Source organism: Oncorhynchus mykiss, chromosome 7, assembly GCF_013265735.2.
Source record: "Oncorhynchus mykiss isolate Arlee chromosome 7, USDA_OmykA_1.1, whole genome shotgun sequence".
Lineage (NCBI taxonomy): Eukaryota > Metazoa > Chordata > Actinopteri > Salmoniformes > Salmonidae > Oncorhynchus > Oncorhynchus mykiss.
In genome coordinates this window covers 16,279,513-16,300,346 of record NC_048571.1, presented here as the reverse complement: position 1 = coordinate 16,300,346, position 20,834 = coordinate 16,279,513, and the positions used below count along the sequence as shown (strand labels likewise).

The 20,834-nt window shown below is 43.9% G+C and overlaps 1 protein-coding gene across 1 annotated transcript; it reads left to right on the top strand.

Annotated features, from left to right (window-relative positions):
- The first annotated feature begins 435 nt into the window (after positions 1-435).
- LOC110528892 (phospholipid phosphatase 2) lies at positions 436-16,020 on the top strand. Its single transcript, XM_021611072.2, has 7 exons — positions 436-1,080; positions 11,919-12,070; positions 12,271-12,357; positions 12,488-12,663; positions 12,748-12,805; positions 12,889-13,065; positions 13,901-16,020. The coding sequence occupies exons 1-7, from the start codon at positions 1,014-1,016 to the stop codon at positions 14,141-14,143; spliced, it is 960 nt and encodes a 319-aa protein (XP_021466747.1). The 5' UTR covers positions 436-1,013; the 3' UTR covers positions 14,144-16,020.
- The last annotated feature ends 4,814 nt before the right edge of the window (positions 16,021-20,834 follow it).

Genomic DNA, 20,834 nt, shown 5'->3' with positions numbered 1-20,834 from the left:
CTGACCTGTTCACCGGACGTGCTACCTTGTTCCGGACCTGCTGTTTTCAACTCTCTCTCTACCGCACCTGCTGTCTCTAACTCTAATGATCGGCTATGAAAATCCAACTGACATTTACTCCTGAGGTGCTGACCTGTTGCACCCTCTACAACCACTGTGATGAGTATTATTTGACCCTGCTGGTCATCTATGAACATTTGAACATCTTGCCAAGGTACTGTTATAATCTCCACCCAGTCCTCCCGTCAGAGCCTGGTTCCTCTCTAGGTTTCTTCCTAGGTTCCTTCCTTTAGGGAGTTTTTCTTAGCCACCGTGCTTTTACATCTGCATTGCTTGCTGTTTGGGGTTTTAGGCTGGGTTTCTGTACAGTACTTTGTGACATCGGCTGATGTAAAAAGGGCTTTATAAATTAATGTGATTGATTGATATGGGTATATTTATATTATCAGAAAGCCTACATCTTCCATGGTCCATCTAATTTACCTTGCATCTTTTTTAATTGTTTTCTGGATGTTGCTGCAACACCGCTTCTCTCTTCACCTCTTCAACAAAAATAATCTCTTCATCCTCTGACTCCTCCCTGCGGTCTGGTTCACTTTTATTTTCACAAAAGCTCTGACGTCAGCTCTGGGTAGTGGAGAGTGTAAACGCACACACGCCTTTAGTTGGAAAAAGTTGCCCACTCTCAATTTTCCGTAAAGGAAACGATTTCAGACGTTTTTTTCTTCCGGCATCTCTGCTTGCGAGGGGACAATGTGCGACCCACACATGTCCGTGTGTTGACAGCGCAGGACACTCCGTGTGTTTGGTGTATACTACAGTTGTGGTTTTCCCTGACTCACCTATAGAGCGTAGGCTTAAACAGGTAGACCAGGTAGGCTACGGGAGCGATATCCGGAAGAACAAGCACATCTGATTGTTCCCACTATTTTTCTCTTACCTTTGCAACTGAACTTCTCCCAATAACGTTTATGCAGTTTTGATAATTCTTCGGAGAGAGTAGAAGTGTGAAGATGACGGAACTACCAGTTCACAAGAAAAATATGCTGATTCTAGTTGATGTTCTCTGTGTGTTTGTCGGTAAGTGCCCTATTTCTCTCTCTCTAGCAACATGGCTGATATAACACTATTTGTTGTAATAACCAAGGACACAACTCGCTCTCTGCCGTCTATACATGCTCAATGCAATAGGGTAGCACTAGCCACCGATACATCAATAAAATAGTTGTGTATGTATAATTGTTTATTGGGTAAATGCTGGATAAGACTGAGATGGTGGGGACTTTGTAAACAATGATATGCAGGCTACACACACACAAGCCACAGGCCAAAGCCCAACATGCAGGACACTTTCCATGGAAGGCCAGTTATACAGACAGACACACCGCAATAGTATTGTAATAGGAAGAGAGTCAGCATTGCACGAGTTATAGCTTGTTTAATGGATTCTTTCATTGTCTGTCAACACATTACAGGTGGGCACAGTGCCTGGTGGAGTGGTGTAACACTGATCTGTATTGATTCAAGTACTATAGATTGTAGGCTAGTCATCAGTCAGCATGGGTTAGTAAAACAAAATGCATAGTCACAATTACTATGATTTTAAGTTCTCTATATCACAGTTACAATTTATGATGACCATTTTAAAAATAATCTGTAATTGCTTGTGTGTGTGTGTGTGTGTGTGTGCACTTGTAACAGAACACCTGTTCTTTTGACTGGCATTTCATGGAAAGTGTCCTGCTTGTTGGGCTTTGCCCTGTAGCTTCCAGTGTGTTTGTGTGTGTGGAGCCTGGGTTTGCATGTTCGGACTTGTACTGGACTCTCAGTACTACAGGATCTGTAGTTTAGAATAGACATTTGGGTGGGCAGTCTCCTTCCCCCTTTATCTCCCACTCCCTCCACCTCTTTCCATCTTCATCCCTTTCTTTCTTCCCCCTATCCCCCACTCTTTGTCTTCCTCCCCCACTCTTTGTCTTCCTCCCCCACTCCCTTGCTCTCTTTCTCTCATGGTATTTAGTGAGAGAGTAGGGTTGTTTAACAGTTAAGCGGAGGTAAGCTGGTCCTTGTTAACAGACGACATCACCTTGTGGCATAACCATGTTTGTTGACAGTCTCAGAGGGCTGTGTGTCTGGGCCTGGGGTCTGACGACAGTAACCATGTTTGTTGACAGTCTCAGAGGGCTGTGTGTCTGGGCCTGGGGTCTGACGACAGTAACCATGTTTGTTGACAGTCTCAGAGGGCTGTGTGTCTGGGCCTGGGGTCTGACGACAGTAAAATCACTTTCTTTCTTCTTTCATTATTTCCTCCCTCAATCTCTCCAGTTGGTTCTTTTTTCTTTCATCTCTCCTGCCTCCACCCTCTCTATCTCTCGATAGATAGTGGTCTCTGGGAATAGCAGTAATTAGTGACAAGAAAACTATTGGGATTTTTTTTATTCCCAGTCCAGATGAGTGATACAGGGTTGTGTGTGTGTGTGTGTGTGTGCATACTTGTGTGTGTGTGTGTTACCCCAGCTTCCTCACTGTGTCATTAATATAGTAGGAATGTGCCGAGTCGACAAACTGGATCTGATTTGACAAAGCTTTCCCTCACTCCTCTTTCTTTCTCTCCCTCTCTCATTCACCCATCTCTCTTTTACTCACTCTCTCATTCTCCTATCCCTCTTTTACTCACTCTCATTCTCTCCCTCTCTCATTCACCATCCCTCTTTTACTCACTCTTATTCTCCTATCCCTCTTTCTCTCCCACTCTCTTTCTCCCATCCCACTCTCTTTCTCCCATCCCACTCTCTTTCTCCCATCCCACTCTTTCTCCCATCCCACTCTCTTTCTCCCATCCCACTCTCTTTCTCCCATCCCACTCTCTTTCTCCCATCCCACTCTCTTTCTCCCATCCCACTCTCTTTCCCCCATCCCACTCTCTTTCCCCCATCCCACTCTTTCTCCCATCCCACTCTCTTTCTCCCATCCCACTCTCTTTCTCCCATCCCACTCTCTTTCTCCCATCCCACTCTCTTTCTCCCATCCCACTCTCTTTCTCCCATCCCACTCTTTCTCCCATCCCTCTTTTACGCTCTCTCTATCCTCTTTCTCTGTTTTACTCTTTTCTCCTCTCCTTTGCCTCTTGTCCTTTGCCTTGTTATCACTGCAGACAAAGAAACATTACACACACACACACACACACAGAGAGAGAGGCACACTGAGTTATTTCTGTAACACACTCTAACAAAAATACCAACCAAACGCCACCAGCACCAAGCACTCTGCTGTTATATGCATAACACAAAGGGCTAACGTATCCATAATTTCATTTGGACCTTTAGATCGTTCAATATTGACTGGTAATTGTGTGAATGGGACAGATTACTGTTGTAAGACCTGTACACACCCTCTGGAAGAATCTGATTGGCAGACAATGATCATGTTCATTCTAAGGCAGCTGCCGTGGCTCTAAGTTCTTACTGTTATTTATGTGACTTGGGGTTTGGAGAGCATCTGCATCAAACTATAGACTGATACCAACTGTTGTTGTGTTAGTTTGTTATTTATCGGTTTGATTTTCTGGGTTTTGCGCACAGAGTTAGAGAAGATACTCTGCTGCTGTTTTACTGACTCTCTCACTCTCACACACACACACACACACACACACACACACACACCCCATCTCTCTGTGCCAACTATGTGTGTGTGTGTGAGAGAGAGAGGAGGGGGGGGGGGGGTTGACCTTTCCTGTGTGGAAAATAACCAGGATTCTGACAGTACAGCGGGATTACTACAGCCATAGAGTACTGATCCTCTTCCTGCACTGTCTCCCTATTGGAATCTCTCTATTGTCTAGATTTAATCAGTGTGTGTGTAGCTTTTGGATGTGATTAGTAGGACAGTCTGGAGAATAACAGGAACACTTCTCAGGTCCCTCCTTCCTGTGAGGTCAGAGGTCAAGAGGAAGTTGATCATGTGTCATATCTCACCAGACATTCCTCCATGTTTGTTTTCTCTGGGAGGAATCTGGAACTTTCTATCAACCAGATGAGAAACAATGTTATCCCCTGTTCTTCTTTCTCTCTGACCGTGCTGTCCATTCTGTTACTGACGACCCCCCCCTCGGCCCAGATAACTGTGTGGGGCGGGGGGTTAAAGAAGACACAGACTATGGACTCTGCTTCCTGAATCTGCCACTGGACACACAAACGCACAGCCCTCTGAGTCTGTGCCACATCGCTGTTCTTTCTACATCTCTGAGGAAGGTCAAGATGTGTGCTACAAACTAACCTCTTCCTGAAGATAATGCTTGAATCCGTTTTCCTTTGGGTTCATTAAAACATCTACAGTACCACTGGATCCCAGGTACGGATTGTCGCCAGTTCTGTTACAATATATGCCATTCCGCAAGGTTCCAGATTCACTGTTACAACGTTGTCTTAATAGTGTTGGTTTTCAATCTTTCATCTATTTATTCACACACTCCCCTTTCTCCTTCCTTTTAAAAAAATCTAATTCAGCTCAGCCCACTCTCTGGAGAGAGGAACAATAATGATCTTGGTTCAACTCAACCCTTGGCTACAATAACAATGTAGCAGAAACCTTACTGGAATAAAACTGGAGATGACTAAAATTCTATGTTTGTGTGTTTATTTCTCTGGCACTGCAGCAGAGTGCTACACACATGCACACCTCACCCTAACCACTACTCTCCAGAGAGCTGTCTTATCTGTTATCCTAGCACCATACAAAGTCGACATGACTTTAAAGTAAATACCAGTTAGTACACTTCAAAGTGTCTGAGTGCGTGCTTGACCTAGCGAATTAAGGTTGACCAAATAAGAGCCGGCTCTTGTAGGTGAACGTTGGGAGCCGGCTCGCATATCAGAAGAGCTGAATCCATTTATAAAAATATAAAAAAATTAAGAAATTAATAATCAAAAGATTTAAATTAATATAATTAACTAATTCAAAGAAGGAAAAATAAACATAATATAGGCCTAAATGCTCAAGCTGTCTGCTCAGACTAACAGCCTCACCTAAACAAGACTGCACTACAAGGTGGAATCAACATTTTATATGTTGAAGTGGTTTCTTGAGTCAAAGGATGCCATCATCTCTACCCTGGCCATTGTCAATGCACCTGATGATGCTCTAACCCAAGAGGAATGGGAGGTGGGACGGCCCCAGCAGTCAGCTGGGCAACAGGGAGGGACAGCCCCAGCAGTCAACTGGGCAACAGGGAGGGACCGCCCCAGCAGTCAGCTGGGCAACAGGGAGGGACAGCCCCAGCAGTCAACTGGGCAACAGGGAGGGACCGCCCCAGCAGTCAGCTGGGCAACAGGGAGGGACAGCCCCAGCAGTCAGCTGGGCAACAGGGAGGGACAGCCCCAGCAGTCAGCTGGGCAACAGGGAGGGACAGCCCCAGCAGTCAGCTGGGCAACAGGGAGGGACAGCCCCAGCAGTCAACTGGGCAACAGGGAGGGACAGCCCCAGCAGTCAGCTGGGCAACAGGGAGGGACAGCCCCAGCGGTCAACTGGGCAACAGGGAGGGACAGCCTCAGGCCACCAGGGCAACAGGGAGGGACAGCCTCAGGCCACCAGGGCAACAGGGAGGGACAGCCCCAGCGGTCAACTGGGCAACAGGGAGGGACAGCCCCAGCAGTCAACTGGGCAACAGGGAGGGACAGCCCCAGCGGTCAACTGGGCAACAGGGAGGGACAGCCCCAGCAGTCAACTGGGCAACAGGGAGGGACAGCCCCAGCGGTCAACTGGGCAACAGGGAGGGACAGCCCCAGCAGTCAGCTGGGCAACAGGGAGGGACAGCCCCAGCGGTCAACTGGGCAACAGGGAGGGACAGCCCCAGCAGTCAACTGGGCAACAGGGAGGGACAGCCCCAGCAGTCAACTGGGCAACAGGGAGGGACAGCCCCAGCAGTCAACTGGGCAACAGGGAGGGACAGCCCCAGCAGTCAGCTGGGCAACAGGGAGGGACGGCCCCAGCGGTCAACTGGGCAACAGGGAGGGACGGCCCCAGCAGTCAGCTGGGCAACAGGGAGGGACAGCCCCAGCAGTCAGCTGGGCAACAGGGAGGGACAGCCCCAGCGGTCAACTGGGCAACAGGGAGGGACAGCCTCAGGCCACCAGGGCAACAGGGAGGGACAGCCCCAGCAGTCAACTGGGCAACAGGGAGGGACAGCCTCAGGCCACCAGGGCAACAGGAAGAAGAGGGAGCAGAAGCACCAGCAGTAGTGCCACAAACATCTGCTGTTTGAAGAGACAGCAACTGGGGATGCAGCACGAAGGAATCTCTCAGCAGACGCCATAATGGAGGTCTGATCCTATTTGGAGGAGCCCCTCTGCAGATCCTCTGAGCTGGTGGAAGAACAAGGCCTCTGTCTACCCACGGCTTACTAAAGTCCTGGCAGGGAGACTCTGCCACATCCATTCCCTCTGAGAGGGTCTTCTCGAAAATGGAACAAATAATTACTGAGAGAAGAAACCGCATCAGCTCCTCAAAAGTGAGGCAGCTTGCATTTCTGAATGTAAATCTCTCATGAAAGCAAAATATGGTGAACATTGCTGTGTGCTGCTGGTTATAACATGCCAATAAAGAAGAGAGAGAAAAGAGGGACCAGTTTAATGTTTTAAGTGGGATGCTGCAGTTTTGCACATTGTTATTTATTTTTCTTTGATATGGTGCAATATTCTATTATTATGTTCAGATTGTATTTGTTTTGAATTGTTACATTTATATGCACTTTGTTTATATACATTAAAACAGTTCTACTTTAAATGCAAATGTTTTAATAACATTATTTACCATAACGAACCAATGCATTTTTAAATACATTGTGGTTAATTAAGGTAGAGTATGATTTAATTAGAATTGTTTTAACACCAATCATAGTCAAACTATCGCAAACTGTTTGACTTGAAAAAATACAAAACATATTTTTTTTAAAGAGCCGGCTCACTGAAAAGAGCCGGAATGCATGACTCGTGACAATGTGAGCAGGGCGGGCGCCAGAAGGAATCAGTTGGACTGGCGTTGGATTTTTATAGGCGGGCCCGTTTTTTCACGGGACCTCCTGTGTGCAAGCACTTGCGCCATTACACATTTTGTTAATGTGTTTTATGATAAAGACAGCTTGTGAGTTTCAAGTTTGGGGAAGCTTACAAGTTATCCCACACTTTCTACCTGTTCTGATTATTTTAATACTGTGTACATTTTCGTGGAACAGTTTCATTTCAATAATGTTTTTTGTTTCTCAAAATTATTGTCACACGGTTAATGTTAATTTAAATAAGACAAATCTAGAAGTTTAAATTAAACTAATGCAAGAGCACCAGCCTTTGCCATATGGACACAGCCTACACCGTGGTCCATTGGAAGAAATGAGCACATGGAACTAAGAGAGAACCTATAGGCCAATGCTACAGTGGGCTTATTTTATTTAACATTTTATTCAACTAGGCAAATTATTTAAGAACAAATTCTTATTTACAATCACGGCCTACCCCGGCCAAAACCGAACGACGCTGGGCCAATTGTGCTCATGTGATGCAGCCTGGATTCGAACCAGGTACTGCAGTGACGCCTCTCGGGAGCCCCTATAACTTCCACCATCAATTAAGTAAAATACATAAGCCTACATCTGACAAATAAAAACAGTATAACATATCCTGATGAAAAATTCAGGTTATTTCAATTGCATTAATCTATACTCTGCCTGTCTGCCTCTCAATCTGTCTTGTTTTGCGCGATGGGTAATGAAGTGTAACATTGTATCAACTCAGCATGTTGGTGTGCTCAGGCGTGCGCGCTCCCTCCATTAACATTATCAGGACAGAAAATCAGCATTGCTCACATAGAGAGCACTCAAAACAAAAGACAACGGAAAAAAATAGAAAAAAAATCTTTAAATTATGGTTATGAAATAAACCAAAACTTGTTTCTCACTGTCTTGGTGTAAGAGTGGGGTAACATCTCACAGCAATAACTGGCAAATCTGGTGCAGTCCATAAGGAGGGGAAGTACTGCAGTACCAAATACTGACTGTTACTTTTGATTTTTACCCCCCCCCCCTGTTCAGGGACACATTATTCAATTTCTGTTAGTCACATGTCTGTGGAACTTGTTCAGTTTATGTCTCAGTTGTTGAATCTTGTTATGTTCATAAAAATATTTACACATGTTAAGTTTGCTGAAAATAAACAGTTGACAGTGAGAGGACATTTCTGTTTTTGCTGAGTTTATATGTAATGGTAAATTGATACAAATAAACAATCGAAGGGCAAACTATTCTGGAGAGCTGATTGCATGCATTCTGGAGAGAGACGTCCATATCTCCGTCACACACTTCTCCCCTTCTTCTTGTCTCAACATTTTAAATTATACTCAAGACACATTCTAGATGCTTTACGCTAAGCCTATTGCCACACTCGCTGCCCAAATTGCTTGCTTCTGAAATAGGCCTATGCACTTGTGATGTGAAACAATACACTGTTGTTTAAAAATAAAAAATGATCATCATCTATGGCTAAGTCAAGCTGTCTGGTAAAGTACTTAGAATGATTTTATTTAGACAGAATAATTATAATTTTACTTTAGGGGAAGCCAGAATCTGAGCAGTGCGCTGTGCACCCGCCAATTTCCCTTTCTAGTTCGCAAGTGGATGAAACCAGATCTGGATATAATGACGAAATTCTCGTATCTCTGTCCTAACAATTTGAGTCGTTGTCCCAAAGGCAGGAATGCAGGCACAAGCTAGGTCTGCATGATACAGAAATTAACCAGAGCCCTTCCCTTTCTCCACATGTTGTTAGGTTACAGCCTTATTCTAAAATTGATTACATTTAATGTTTTTCCTCATCAATCTACACACCATACCCCATAATGACAAAGCGAAAACAGTTTTATTTTTAATTTTTTGGAAATGTAATTAAAACATATATTTTTTTAAATGTACATGAGTATTCAGACCCTTTGCTATGAAACTCCAAATTGATCTCAGGTGCATCCTGTTCCCATTGATCATCCTTGAGATGTTTCTACAACTTGATTGGAGTCCACCTGTGGTAAATGCAATTGATTTGGACATGATTTGCATGTCAGAGAAAAAACCAAGCCATGAGGTCGAAGGAATTGTCCGTAGAGTCCAGAGACACGATTGTGTCGAGGCACCGACCTGAGGAAGGGTACCAAAAAATGTATGCAGCATTGAAGGTCCACAGGAACACAGTGGCCCCATCATTCTTGAATGGAAGAAGTTTGGAACCACCAACACTCTTCCTAGAGCCTGCCACCCGGCCAAACTGAGCAAACAGAGGAAAAGGGCCTTGGTCAAGGAGGTGACCAAGTACCCGATGGTCACTCTGTCAGAGCTCTAGAGTTCTTCTGTGGAGATGGGAGAACCTTCCAGAAGGACAAGCATCTCTGCAGCACTCCACCAATCAGGCCGTTATGGTAGAGTGGCCAGAGGGAAGCCACTCCTCAGTGAAAGGCACATGACAGCCCACTTGGGGTCAGAATCTCTGGTCTGATGAAACCAAGATTGAAGTCTTTGGCCTGAATGCCAAACATCACGTCTGGAGGAAACCTGGCACCATCCCTACGGTGATGTATAGTGGTGGCAGCATCCTGCTGTGAGGATGTTTTTCAGTGGCAGGGACTGGGAGACTAGACAGGATCGAGGGAAAGATGAATGGAGCATAGTACAGTGAGATCCTTGATGAAAACCTGCTCCAGTGTGCTCAGATTGGGGTGAAGGTTCACCTTCCAACAGGACAACAACCCTAAGCGCACAGCCAAGACAATGCAGGGGTGGCTTCGGAACAACAAAGTACTGAGTAAATGTTCTGAATACCTATGTAAATGTAATATTTCATAAAAAAATATATATATTTAATACATTTGCAGAAAAAGAAGAAAAAAAACTGTTTTATGCTTTGTCAATATGGGGTATTGTGTGTTGATTGATGAGGGAAAAAACTATTTAATCCATTTTAGAATACAGCTGTAATGTAACAAAATGTGGAAAAAGCCAATGGGTCTGAATCATTTTCGAATGCACTTTATTATACCCATAGAAACACAGCCATGCAATCTCCATAGAGAAACATTGGCAGTTAAATGGCCTTACCGAAGAGCTCAATGACTTTCAATGTGGTTCCAAAAAGTCAGTTTGTCAAATTTCTGTGCTGCTAGAGCTGCCCCGGTCAACTGTAAGTGCTGTTATTCTGAAGTAGAAACATCTGGGAGCAACAACAGCTCAGCCGCAAAGTGGTAGGCCACACAAGCACACAGAACGGGAATGCTGAGTGCTAAAGCACATAAAAAATTGTCTGTCCTCTATTTGCAATACTCACTACTGAGTTCCAAACTGCCAGCACAAGAACTGTTTGTCAGGAACTTCCTGAAATGGGTTTCCATGACCGAACAGCTGTATTTCTGTCTGTAATAAAGCCATTTTGTGGGGGAAAACTAATTCGGATTGGGAGGGCCTGGCTCCCAAGTTGGTGGCCCTATGCCCTCCCAGGCCCACCCATGGCTGTTCCATTGCCCACTCATGTGAAATCCATAGATTAGAGCCTAATTTATTTATTTAAATAGACTGATTTCCTTATATGAACTGTAACTCAGTAAAATCTTTGAAATTGTTGCATGTTGCTTTTTATATTTTTGTTCAGTATATGACTGGTGGAGGTTCAGTCTGCATCAGGGGAGCATGTTGTCTAGTGACAGGGTTCATGAAAACAGCAGGGTGTGTAAAACCATTGTCCTGTCAGATTTGAGTGTGTGTGTTTGTACACCATTGTGTTGTCAGTTGAGACAGTTTTATAGTCTGTACTGGTGCCAGTCTCTCTGCTCTGGTCTGTGAGTCACTGAACTATGGGGGGAGAGCGAGGGAGGGAAAGAAAGAGGGGGTGAGGTTTGAATGTGGTAAAGAGAGGAGAAGGTTTCAAAGAAAAGTCCATGGTCTCTTCTGTGAGAGATCATTTTAAGGGAATTTCTCATGGTAACTTTGGGACATTCATATCTCTCTCTCTCTCTCTCTGTGTGTGTGTGTGTGTGTGTGGTGTGTGTGTGTGTCCCTTCCGGTAGTCCGCTCCCATGCCCTTGTCAGCGCGGCTCAGTGGTGAATGTTTAAGGCTGTTACGCTGTTAGGCATATCTATGGTGATGGATGTGTGTGCGTGCATGAGCATCAGTGCGCACACAGTATCTAAACCCAGAGGCCCAACGACGCAAAACTTCCAGGAACGCTTCGTGATGCAGACTCGACAGACCAGACAGGGGTTTGGGAAGTCAATGGGAGAATTGAGAAATTCTTCCTTTGCCGTTAATATTCTCTAAATCGAAAGGCACAACCTAGGTGTCTTAAGTAGCTGAACATGTTACTCCAATCTTGTGTGAAAGTGACAAACTGACATGTTTTCATTTTGGTGTAAAATAACTTTATATCTAAGGAGGGCCTTTGATTTGACGGCCTGTTCATGCGCAGTTCGGAGCGAGACGATCGTTAGACCCGATGAAGTTTCTGAGCTTAGCTAGCCAACGTTGCCATGACATCGCCTACAAGCATGATTGGGGATTTCTATTGGAGAAGCCGTTTCTAGGCATGGTCAACTATACAATCTTTGGAGCGCGCGTGTGTGTGGCGACAGCTAGCAGCTTCCTCCCCAGGGGACGGAGGTCACTGATATACTGCTGACCAATAAGTGCCTCGATGTGCCTTCACATGCCCATGTATTGTTCACAGTTCCTGTCCAGCTGATATATTTAAACATGCCTGTTGAGCTGCTTCTTGAACCTCAATCTCACCTAGACAGAGATAAGTTCAGCACCATGTTGATACTGTCTCCCTTGACCCACTCCGACACCCCTCCTCTCTCTCCCTCTACCCTTCCTATCGCTCTCCCCCCTTCCCAGCGGCCCTTCCGTCTGCGGTCTTGACGTTAATGTTCAGCCCGTACCAGAGGGGTATCTACTGTGATGACGAGAGCATCAGATATCCTTACAGAAGAGACACCATCTCCCACAGGGCAATGGCTGCAGTTACCATCCCCTCCTCCATAGTCATAGTAAGTTTGATGAACAACTTGATGGTTATGGCACGCTATGGTACGAGTTTACCTCTGCTATGGTACGAGTGTGCCTCTGCTATGGTACGAGTGTACCTCTGCTATGGTACGAGTGTACCTCTGCTATGGTACGAGTTTACCTCTGCTATGGTACGAGTTTACCTCTGCTATGGTACGAGTTTACCTCTCTCTCTCCATAGATAACTACAGGAGAAGCGTTCCTGGTGTACTCCAAGCGTCTCCACTCCAACTCTAACTTTAACCAGTACATGTCAGCTCTCTACAAGGTCAGTTGGAACACGGGTCATAGTTTTGGACTGACAATATGTGGTCTTAGCTCGGATTGGCTAGCTGCCTCTTCCCAATTTCATTGGTTCGGGAAAGGGGTTAAATTGGCCTGTGCTGTGCCTCTACTAGGTGGTGGGGACCTTTCTGTTTGGAGCAGCTGTGAGCCAATCACTGACTGACCTGGCCAAGTTCACCATTGGCAGGCCACGCCCTAACTTCCTGTCTGTGTGTAATCCCACGGTGTGTTCTGGGTACATGCTGCAACTCAACTGTACTGGCAACCCTCGAAACGTCACTGAGTCCAGGTGTGTGTGTCTTTCTGTCTGTCTGTCCGTCTTTCTTCTCTTGCTGTGTGATGCAATGTCAACATGTTTCTCTCTGTGTTGCAGATTGTCGTTTTACTCCGGACACTCTGCCTTCGGGATGTACAGCATGCTGTTTCTAGCAGTGAGTGTTTTTTATTTGTGTGAGTTTCATACACACGTGAGATGACGATTAATGTGTGTGTGTGTGTGTGTGTGTGTATATAGTTGTATGTGCAAGCACGTATGCAGGGGAAGTGGACTCGTCTGGTCAGACCCACAGTGCAGTTCTTCCTCGTGGCGTTTGCGTTGTACGTTGGATACACACGGGTTAGCGACTACAAACACCACTGGAGCGACGTACTGGTGGGACTGCTGCAGGGAACTCTCATCGCTGTGCTCAACGTGAGTGTGTGTAGGGGGTTGTAGGAGGTGTGTGTCTAGGGGGTTGTAGGAGGTGTGTGTCTAGGGGGTTGTAGGAGGTGTGTGTGTGTAGGGGATTGTAGGAGGTGTGTGTCTAGGGGGTTGTAGGAGGTGTGTGTGTAGGGGGTTGTAGGAGGTGTGTGTGTGTGTAGGGGATTGTAGGAGGTGTGTGTGTAGGGGGTTGTAGGAGGTGTGTGTTTGTACATGTCCGACTATTAATGATGAGCAATTAACCCAAAATGTTTGTAATATTGTGGTTTTGGAACAAATAATTGACTGATGTCAGTTCAATTATTTTAATTCCATTTCGGGGGTCTGTGAGCTCAATGCCACATTGCACAGTTTCTATACAGATTAATCAGATCAAGCCCGAACTGTGCGATGTTGTAGTTTTCCAGAAAATACATTATCGAAGTGATTCAGCAGTCATAAAAGTATGCCTTCTTAACTTTGATGAACTACTAAAATAGTGATTTTGTTAGAAAGCATAGGGACTTGGCATAAAATAATAAAGTTCACAAATAAATCAAATGTAATATACACAACAACCGAGATATTTGATTAAAGTCATGTGAATGATGGTTAATAAGTGATGAGCAGTAATGGACAGTCACTACCATCATGGGACTTTTATTGTTTTATTCTGTGTAATAACATTTAACCCACAATGCATAATGCATTTAATGCAAATAAATACAAAATTGTGACCGAAATCGAAAAGGCATTTTTTTCTTCGTAATCGAACTGAAACAGAACCGACCTCAAAAAGCACTAATCTCTCAGCACTACTGACCAGAAAATGATCCTTTTCTCTCAGGTTTGCTACGTCTCTGATTTCTTTAAGCTCCGCCCCCCTCCTCGCTGCCCACGATCCGAGGCGGCTGAAGACGAACACCTAGAGGCCAAACCTGGCCTGGACCCAGACACACAACTACACAACAACCACTACAACTACGCAACTACTTCAGCCCAAACACAGACTAACAACGACACAACAACCACTGCGACTACACAACAACCGCTACACAACAATCACGGTAACCGTGGGGAAGTGGCGTAGAGAGTAATTTGTTGGTAGGTGGGCCTGCAGAAATTTGGGTGGGCAATTATTTTTAATTAAAATGTTTTGTTGTTGGGAAAAGGAGCTAACTTCCTGCAATGTTGCCATTGGGCCAAGAGAGAAATGTACAGTTTTATAGCTGTCTATGAATTCTATCTGATGATGTTTGCATGTTTTAAGTGAAAAGACAACAAATAATTAGAGCCCGACCCGTATTGGATTTTTGGGTCCGATACCGATTTTGAGGGAGGGAAAAGTCACAGATTACTGATATCTGTCGATATATTGGTTTTTTAGAGGTTGAATGAAAAACAGACCAAATTGTGCTTCAAAGGATCAACAGATACTCTAAATGATGATTTCTTAACTAAATATTATAGTTAACATTATTTAAGAACATTGTATTTGTGGTTTACAGGAGATCCACCAAAAAGCAATTATATTCTCTATAAATACAACAGTGAATACAAAGCTTGTTTAGTTGACTTTCTTAGGTGCAACTTAAAAATGTCTATGGCAGTGGAAAAGAGGTATGAAAAAGTGTTTGTGCTAAACTACCATAAGGGTGAGTAGATTTTTGTTTTACAGCAGTCAAAGGTCATGGAAACAAACACTTTATGGCAACCTTGCAATGAGAGTACGTAATGACAAGCACAAGCTAGCTGTTCATTACGACAATGTTTTCTTACAGAAACCATATTTACATAACACTGTTATTCAATACAAAAGGTATTGGCTATACAATTCAACTGCAAATGGCATGCGCTGATGACTGAAAATGTTTATGCATGCAAATTCTTGCTGCGCTGGTTTTTGTCACACGTTCCAATTTCGCGAGCTAGCTAACGTTAGCTACTTATCTCATAATGAATGCAAGCACATGGCCTGAATGATAGACCTGCGCCAACTGTCTTGTTTTTTGCAGATTGCATATTTCAGAAAACAAACTAAATTAGCCCACTAGCTAACATAATAGGCCCTGATAGTATCGGTCTTCTTTTTGTATCAAGGACGAGTGTTCACTTTGGCGCCAGTCCAGTGTTGGCACATACGTAGCACAGATTGCTAGCTAGGTAGCTAAGTTCCCCACCCATGCCTATGCCCACGCCCACCCATGCCTACGCCCACCCATGCCTACACCCCTGCCATAGAGCTGTCTGTGTGAGAGAAGTGTGTATATCAGTGTAGGCTCATTGTATTGGCTGGAATGGAATAAATGGAACGGTATCAAACACGTTTGACTCTGTTCCATTTATTCCAGTCCAGCCATTACAATGATCCCATCCTCCGATAGCTTCTCCCACCAGCCACCACTGGTGTGTATGAGAGGATGTGTATAACCACTCACATGCACATGCATTTTAACTTTGTATTTTATTTTAATACAACGTACTAAAAGTATGGCGGATGAAACCGTTTTAGCAGAGAGAAAGACGTACTGTGTAGTTCCCTAGATTTCAATTATGCCAACAGGAAACACTGAAACAACAGTTTTACATTTTGTTATGATTCATTTCTATTTCCTTTGTGCAGCAGCATCAACCAGGTCTTCCTGGTGTTTGTAGTTTTTTTGAGTGTCCTTTTTTTTTGTTTGTTCCCGCCCACCACCAACCTACCTGATTTAACTAGTTGTTAAGACCTTGATTAGCTGAATCGGGGTGGGTTAGTGTGCTCATCCTGTAGTTCTCCAGGAGGGGGGGGGGACCAATGGTCTGGAGTTCAGTGTTAGGCCTACTGATACCTAACATGTCTGTAGAAGACATGCATGTACAGTATATGGAATGTAAAACAGTGTTGCATAGATAATTACTTTCTAACTGTTTATTTCTGTCGTATCTGTAAGAATGTAATACCACTACTAGCCCACTGTGATGTTTTTCTTATGTTATTGACGCAACTTGTATTAGTTACTCCAGTTTATTATATATAAAGCTGTGTATAACCTGCCTACCTGTATGTGCACACAGTAGGTCCTGTGAGATCATGATTCCATGTGCTGCCTTTGAAATGTTATTGATAATCAATCGTCAGTGTGTCAATGATTGAGTCGCTCACTGAGATGTTCTCTGAAAAACACATTACAGTTCTGCAAAGGGTTAATATATACACTATATGACCAAAAGTATGTGGACACCTGCTCGCCGAACATCTCATTCTGAAATCATGGTCATTAATATGGAGTTGGTCCTCCCTTTGCTGCTATAACAGCCTCCAATCTTCTGGGAAGGCTTTCCACTAGATGTTGGAACATTGCTACGGGGACTTGCTTCCATTCAGCCACCAGCATTAGTGAGGTTGGGCACTGATGTTAGGCGATTATGCCCGGTTTACAGTCGGTGTTACAATTAACCCCAAAGATTAATGGGGTTGAGGTCAGGGCTCTGTGCAGGCCAGTCAATTTCTTCCACACTGATCTCGACAAACCATTTCTGTATGGGCCTCGCCTTGTGCATGGGGGCATTGCCATGCTGAAACAGGAAAGGGCTTTCCCCAAACTGTTGCCACAATGTTGGAAGCACAATTGTCTAGAATGTCATTGATTTCCTTTCACTGGAACTAAAAAAACAGCCCCAGACCATTATTCCTCCTCCACCAAACTTTACAGTTGGCACTATGCATTGGGGCAGGTAGCGTTCTCCTGGCATCTGCCAAACCCAGATTCGTCCGTCGGACTGTCAGATGGTGAAGCGTGATTTATCACTCCAGAGAACGTATTTCCACTGATCCAGAGTCCAATTGCGAGCTTTACACCACTCCAGCTGATGCTTGGCATTGCACATGGTGATCTTAGGCTTGTGTGCTGCTGCTCGGCCATGGAAACTAATTTCATGAAGCTCCAGACAAACAGTTATTGTGTTGATGTTGTTTCCAGAGGTGGTTTGGAACTCGGTAGTGAGTGTTGCAACCGAGGACAAGCAGTCCCGTTCTGTGAGCTTGTGTGGCCTACCACTTTGTAGCTGAGCCATTGTTTCTCCTAGACATTTCCACTCACAATAACAGCACTTACAGTTGACTGGGGCATCTCTAGCAGGGCAGAAATTTGACAAACTGACTTGTTGAAATGGTGGCATCCTATTACGGTGCCACGTTGAAAGTCACTGAGCTTTTCAGTACAGGTCATTGTTTGTCTATGGAGATTGCATGGCTGGGTGTTCAATTTATACACCTGTCAGCACGGGTGTTGCTGAAATCGCAGAATCCACTAATTTGAAGGGGTTTCAACCTACTTTTGGCCATGTAGTGTATTTTGTGTTTGTATCCACACTGTATTCCTTAATAAGCTTGTCTGTAACAAACTGTAGCTGCAATCAAATGTGTGTGTTTCTTCTTGATGGAAAAGAGATCTTGAGTTTATGGAAGTATTTTTCCTTTATAATCTGACAACTCATGCTGAGACGAAAGTGCATGCAGAACCATAGAGTTACTGTTGTGGAGGGATGGATAAACGGATGGATAGGATGTCTTCAACTTCATGGATTCATCCATGTCATTCACTAGGACTTTCCCAATGTTGGTTGGAGTGAGGGCACACCAGACCCAGTGATGAAGACACTTGCACATGTTGTCATATCTTTATTTCAATTTGTTTTATTTCTGTGTTGCTTTTTTTTGTAGTTTATGCATAAAGATAAACTAATATGTCCATTGTGCATCTGACTGATTTTTGAAAATGTTTATTAAAGTGTGTGTGTGTGTGTGTTGAGTCTGTAGCCTAATGAGGGAATAGTTACTGAAAAGGGTGCAGGCATAAATTCCCTGTACCTCAACCACGGTTGCTATAAAGCCCTGGGCATGATTCCATTTGTTTCGTTTGGGTGGTCCTTGCAGACAAAGACCCTCTTTGCAAACCATTTCGCTGTAGACTCTATGCGCTTCCTCGTTAAGAACAGACAATGTTATGTTACTGATGGTTTGTACGTTTGTAGCTACCAGTGCAGCACCTTCTAGTTGTCACGTTGGGGATAACAGTTGTTGACAACTATAGCATTTTTAGCTAGGCCTAACCTTAACCTAATTCTCCTAACCTGCCTAGTTAATTCTCCTAACCTGCATGTTAAAAAAACATCAGTATTGCCACAGCGACATGTTCTTGGATGTCCTCAGGTGAAACGCTATCCTGTTGACAACAGTGGAAGTCCCAGGATGCTGCAGGCCTGTCCAGACGTGTCTGAGTTGTGGGATAACTCTTGTCAATTGGAAAACAAACTCCATAGGGATATACTACAAGCAGAGTCAATGAGTTAGCCAGCTAATTCGCCTAAATATCCTGAGGTTTATTTTGTATTTTTTTGTATTTTAAAGAAAAGGTTTGAAATGGGAATGGTGCCTTCAGGAAATATTCATACTCCTCGACTTATTCCACTTTGTTACAGCCTGGATTCAATAGTTTCTCACCCATCTACACACAAACCTTTGTGACTAAGTAAAAGCATGCTTTTAGAAATGTTTGCAAATGTATTGAAAAATGAAGTACCGAAATATCTAAATCACATAAGTATTCACACGCCTAAGTCAAGACTTTGTGGAAGCAAGCACCTTTGGTAGGGATTACATCTCTGAGTCCTCTTGGGTATGTCTATCAGCTTTGCACATCTGGATTTGGGGATTTTCTCAAGTTCTGTTAAGTTAGATGGGGCACGATGGTGAACAGCAATCAAGTCTTTCCACAGACTGAAGCCATTCCAGAATTGCTTTGGGTCATTGTCCTGTTAACATATATCTTCACCCCCAGTCTGTCATTTGCACTCTGAAACAGGTTATCAAGGATATGCCTGTATTTGGCTCCATTTATTGTTCTCTCTATCCTTACCAGTCTCCCAGTCCCTCCCTCTGAAAAACATCCCAATATCCTGATGCTGCCACCACCATGCTTCACAGTAGGGATAGTGTTAGATGGGTAATGAGCTGTGCCTGGTTTTCTCCAGACATAACATTTTGCATTCAGGCCAAATAGTTACATTTATGTCTCATCACACCACAGAATCGTTTGGCTTATGATGGGTCTTTCACGTGCCTTTCTGTAAACTCGTGCATTTTTCTCAGGAGTGGCTTCCATCTGGCCACTCTCCCATGAAGCCCAGATGTGTGAAGTGCTGCAGAGACGGTTGTCCTTCTGGCAGGTTCTCCCATCTCAGCCAAGGGACTCTGTAGTTCTGTTAGAGTGGTCATTGGGACAGCCAGCTCTAAGCAGAGTCTGGGTAGTTCCATATTTTTTCAATTTCCACTCTGACATGCGCTGTCACATGTGGGACCTTATATAGACAGGTGTGTTTCTTTCTAACTCATGCCCCAAAAAATGAATGGCCACAGGTGGACTAAGTTGTAGCAACATCACAAGGATGCGCGAAGGAAATTGGATGCACCTGAGGGGTGTGAATACTTACGTAAATTAGATATGTATTTTATTACATTTGGGAAAAGTTCAAAAAATGTTTTCCCTTTGTCGTTATGAGGTACTGTTGGTAGATGGGTGAGAGAAAAAATATATATTTTGAATTCAGACTGAAACAATATGGAATAAGCCAAGGGGTATGAATAGTTTCTGAAGGCACTATAATTGACTCCACAACCAAAAACACAGTGCCTTGCAAAAGTATTCTCACCCCATGGATTGTTTTTGACATTGTGTTACAAAGTGGGATTAAGATGTCATTTGTTGTCAGTCTACATAAGACTAATGTCAAAGTGGATAAATTATTAACTGAAATATAGTACTTTCATAAGTATTCAGCCCCTTTGTTTAGGCAAGCCTAAATTAGTTCAGGAGTCAAATTTGGCTTAACAAATCACTTGCTACATGGACTCTGTGTTAAATAAGGGGTTGTCGTGATTTTTGAATGACTAACCCTTCCTCTGTAAGGTCCTGCAGTGAAGTTTTGAATTTCAAGCAAAGTTTAAACTACAAAGACCAGAGAGCTTTGAAAGCCTCCTCAAGAAGGGCAGTGGTTGATAGATGGGTAACAATAACAAATCAGACATTGAATCTCTCTTTAAGCATGGTCAAGTTAATAATGATGCTGTGGATGGTGTATTTAACCACCCAGACACAAAGATGCAGGACAGGAATGAAACTGCTCAGGGATGTTATCATGAGGCCATTGGTGATTTTAAAACCGCTTCAATGGCTGTGCTGGGAGAAAAACATTGAGTGAAAAAAACACAAACATACAGAATAAAAATGCATGCATCTTGAATGCAACAAGGCACTAATGTAATACAAAGAAACACAGCAAAGGCCTAAATGTAAATCCAGCACAACACTGAGTAACCGCCTCCTTACTTTCAAGCATGGTGGTGGCTGCATCATGGTATCGGTATGGTTGTCATCGGAAAATACTGGGCAGTTTTTCAATATAAAAAGAAACGGGATGGAGCTAAGCACAGGCAAAATCCTAGAGGAAAACCTGCTTCACACCGGAGAATGGGAGAGGAATTCAGCAGGACAATAACCTACCACAAATGGCCGAATCCTCACTGGAGTTGCTTACCAAAAAGACAAATGTTCCTGAGTGGCCGAGTTGGTTGACTTAAATCACCTTGATAATTGCTGTCATAGTCATGATCCCCAACATCTTGACCGAGCATGCAGAATTTTAAAGATAATATTAGGCAAATATTGCACAAGTCAGGTGAGTAAAGCTCTTAGACTCACAGCTGTAATCACTGCCAAAGGTGCTGTAACATGTATTGA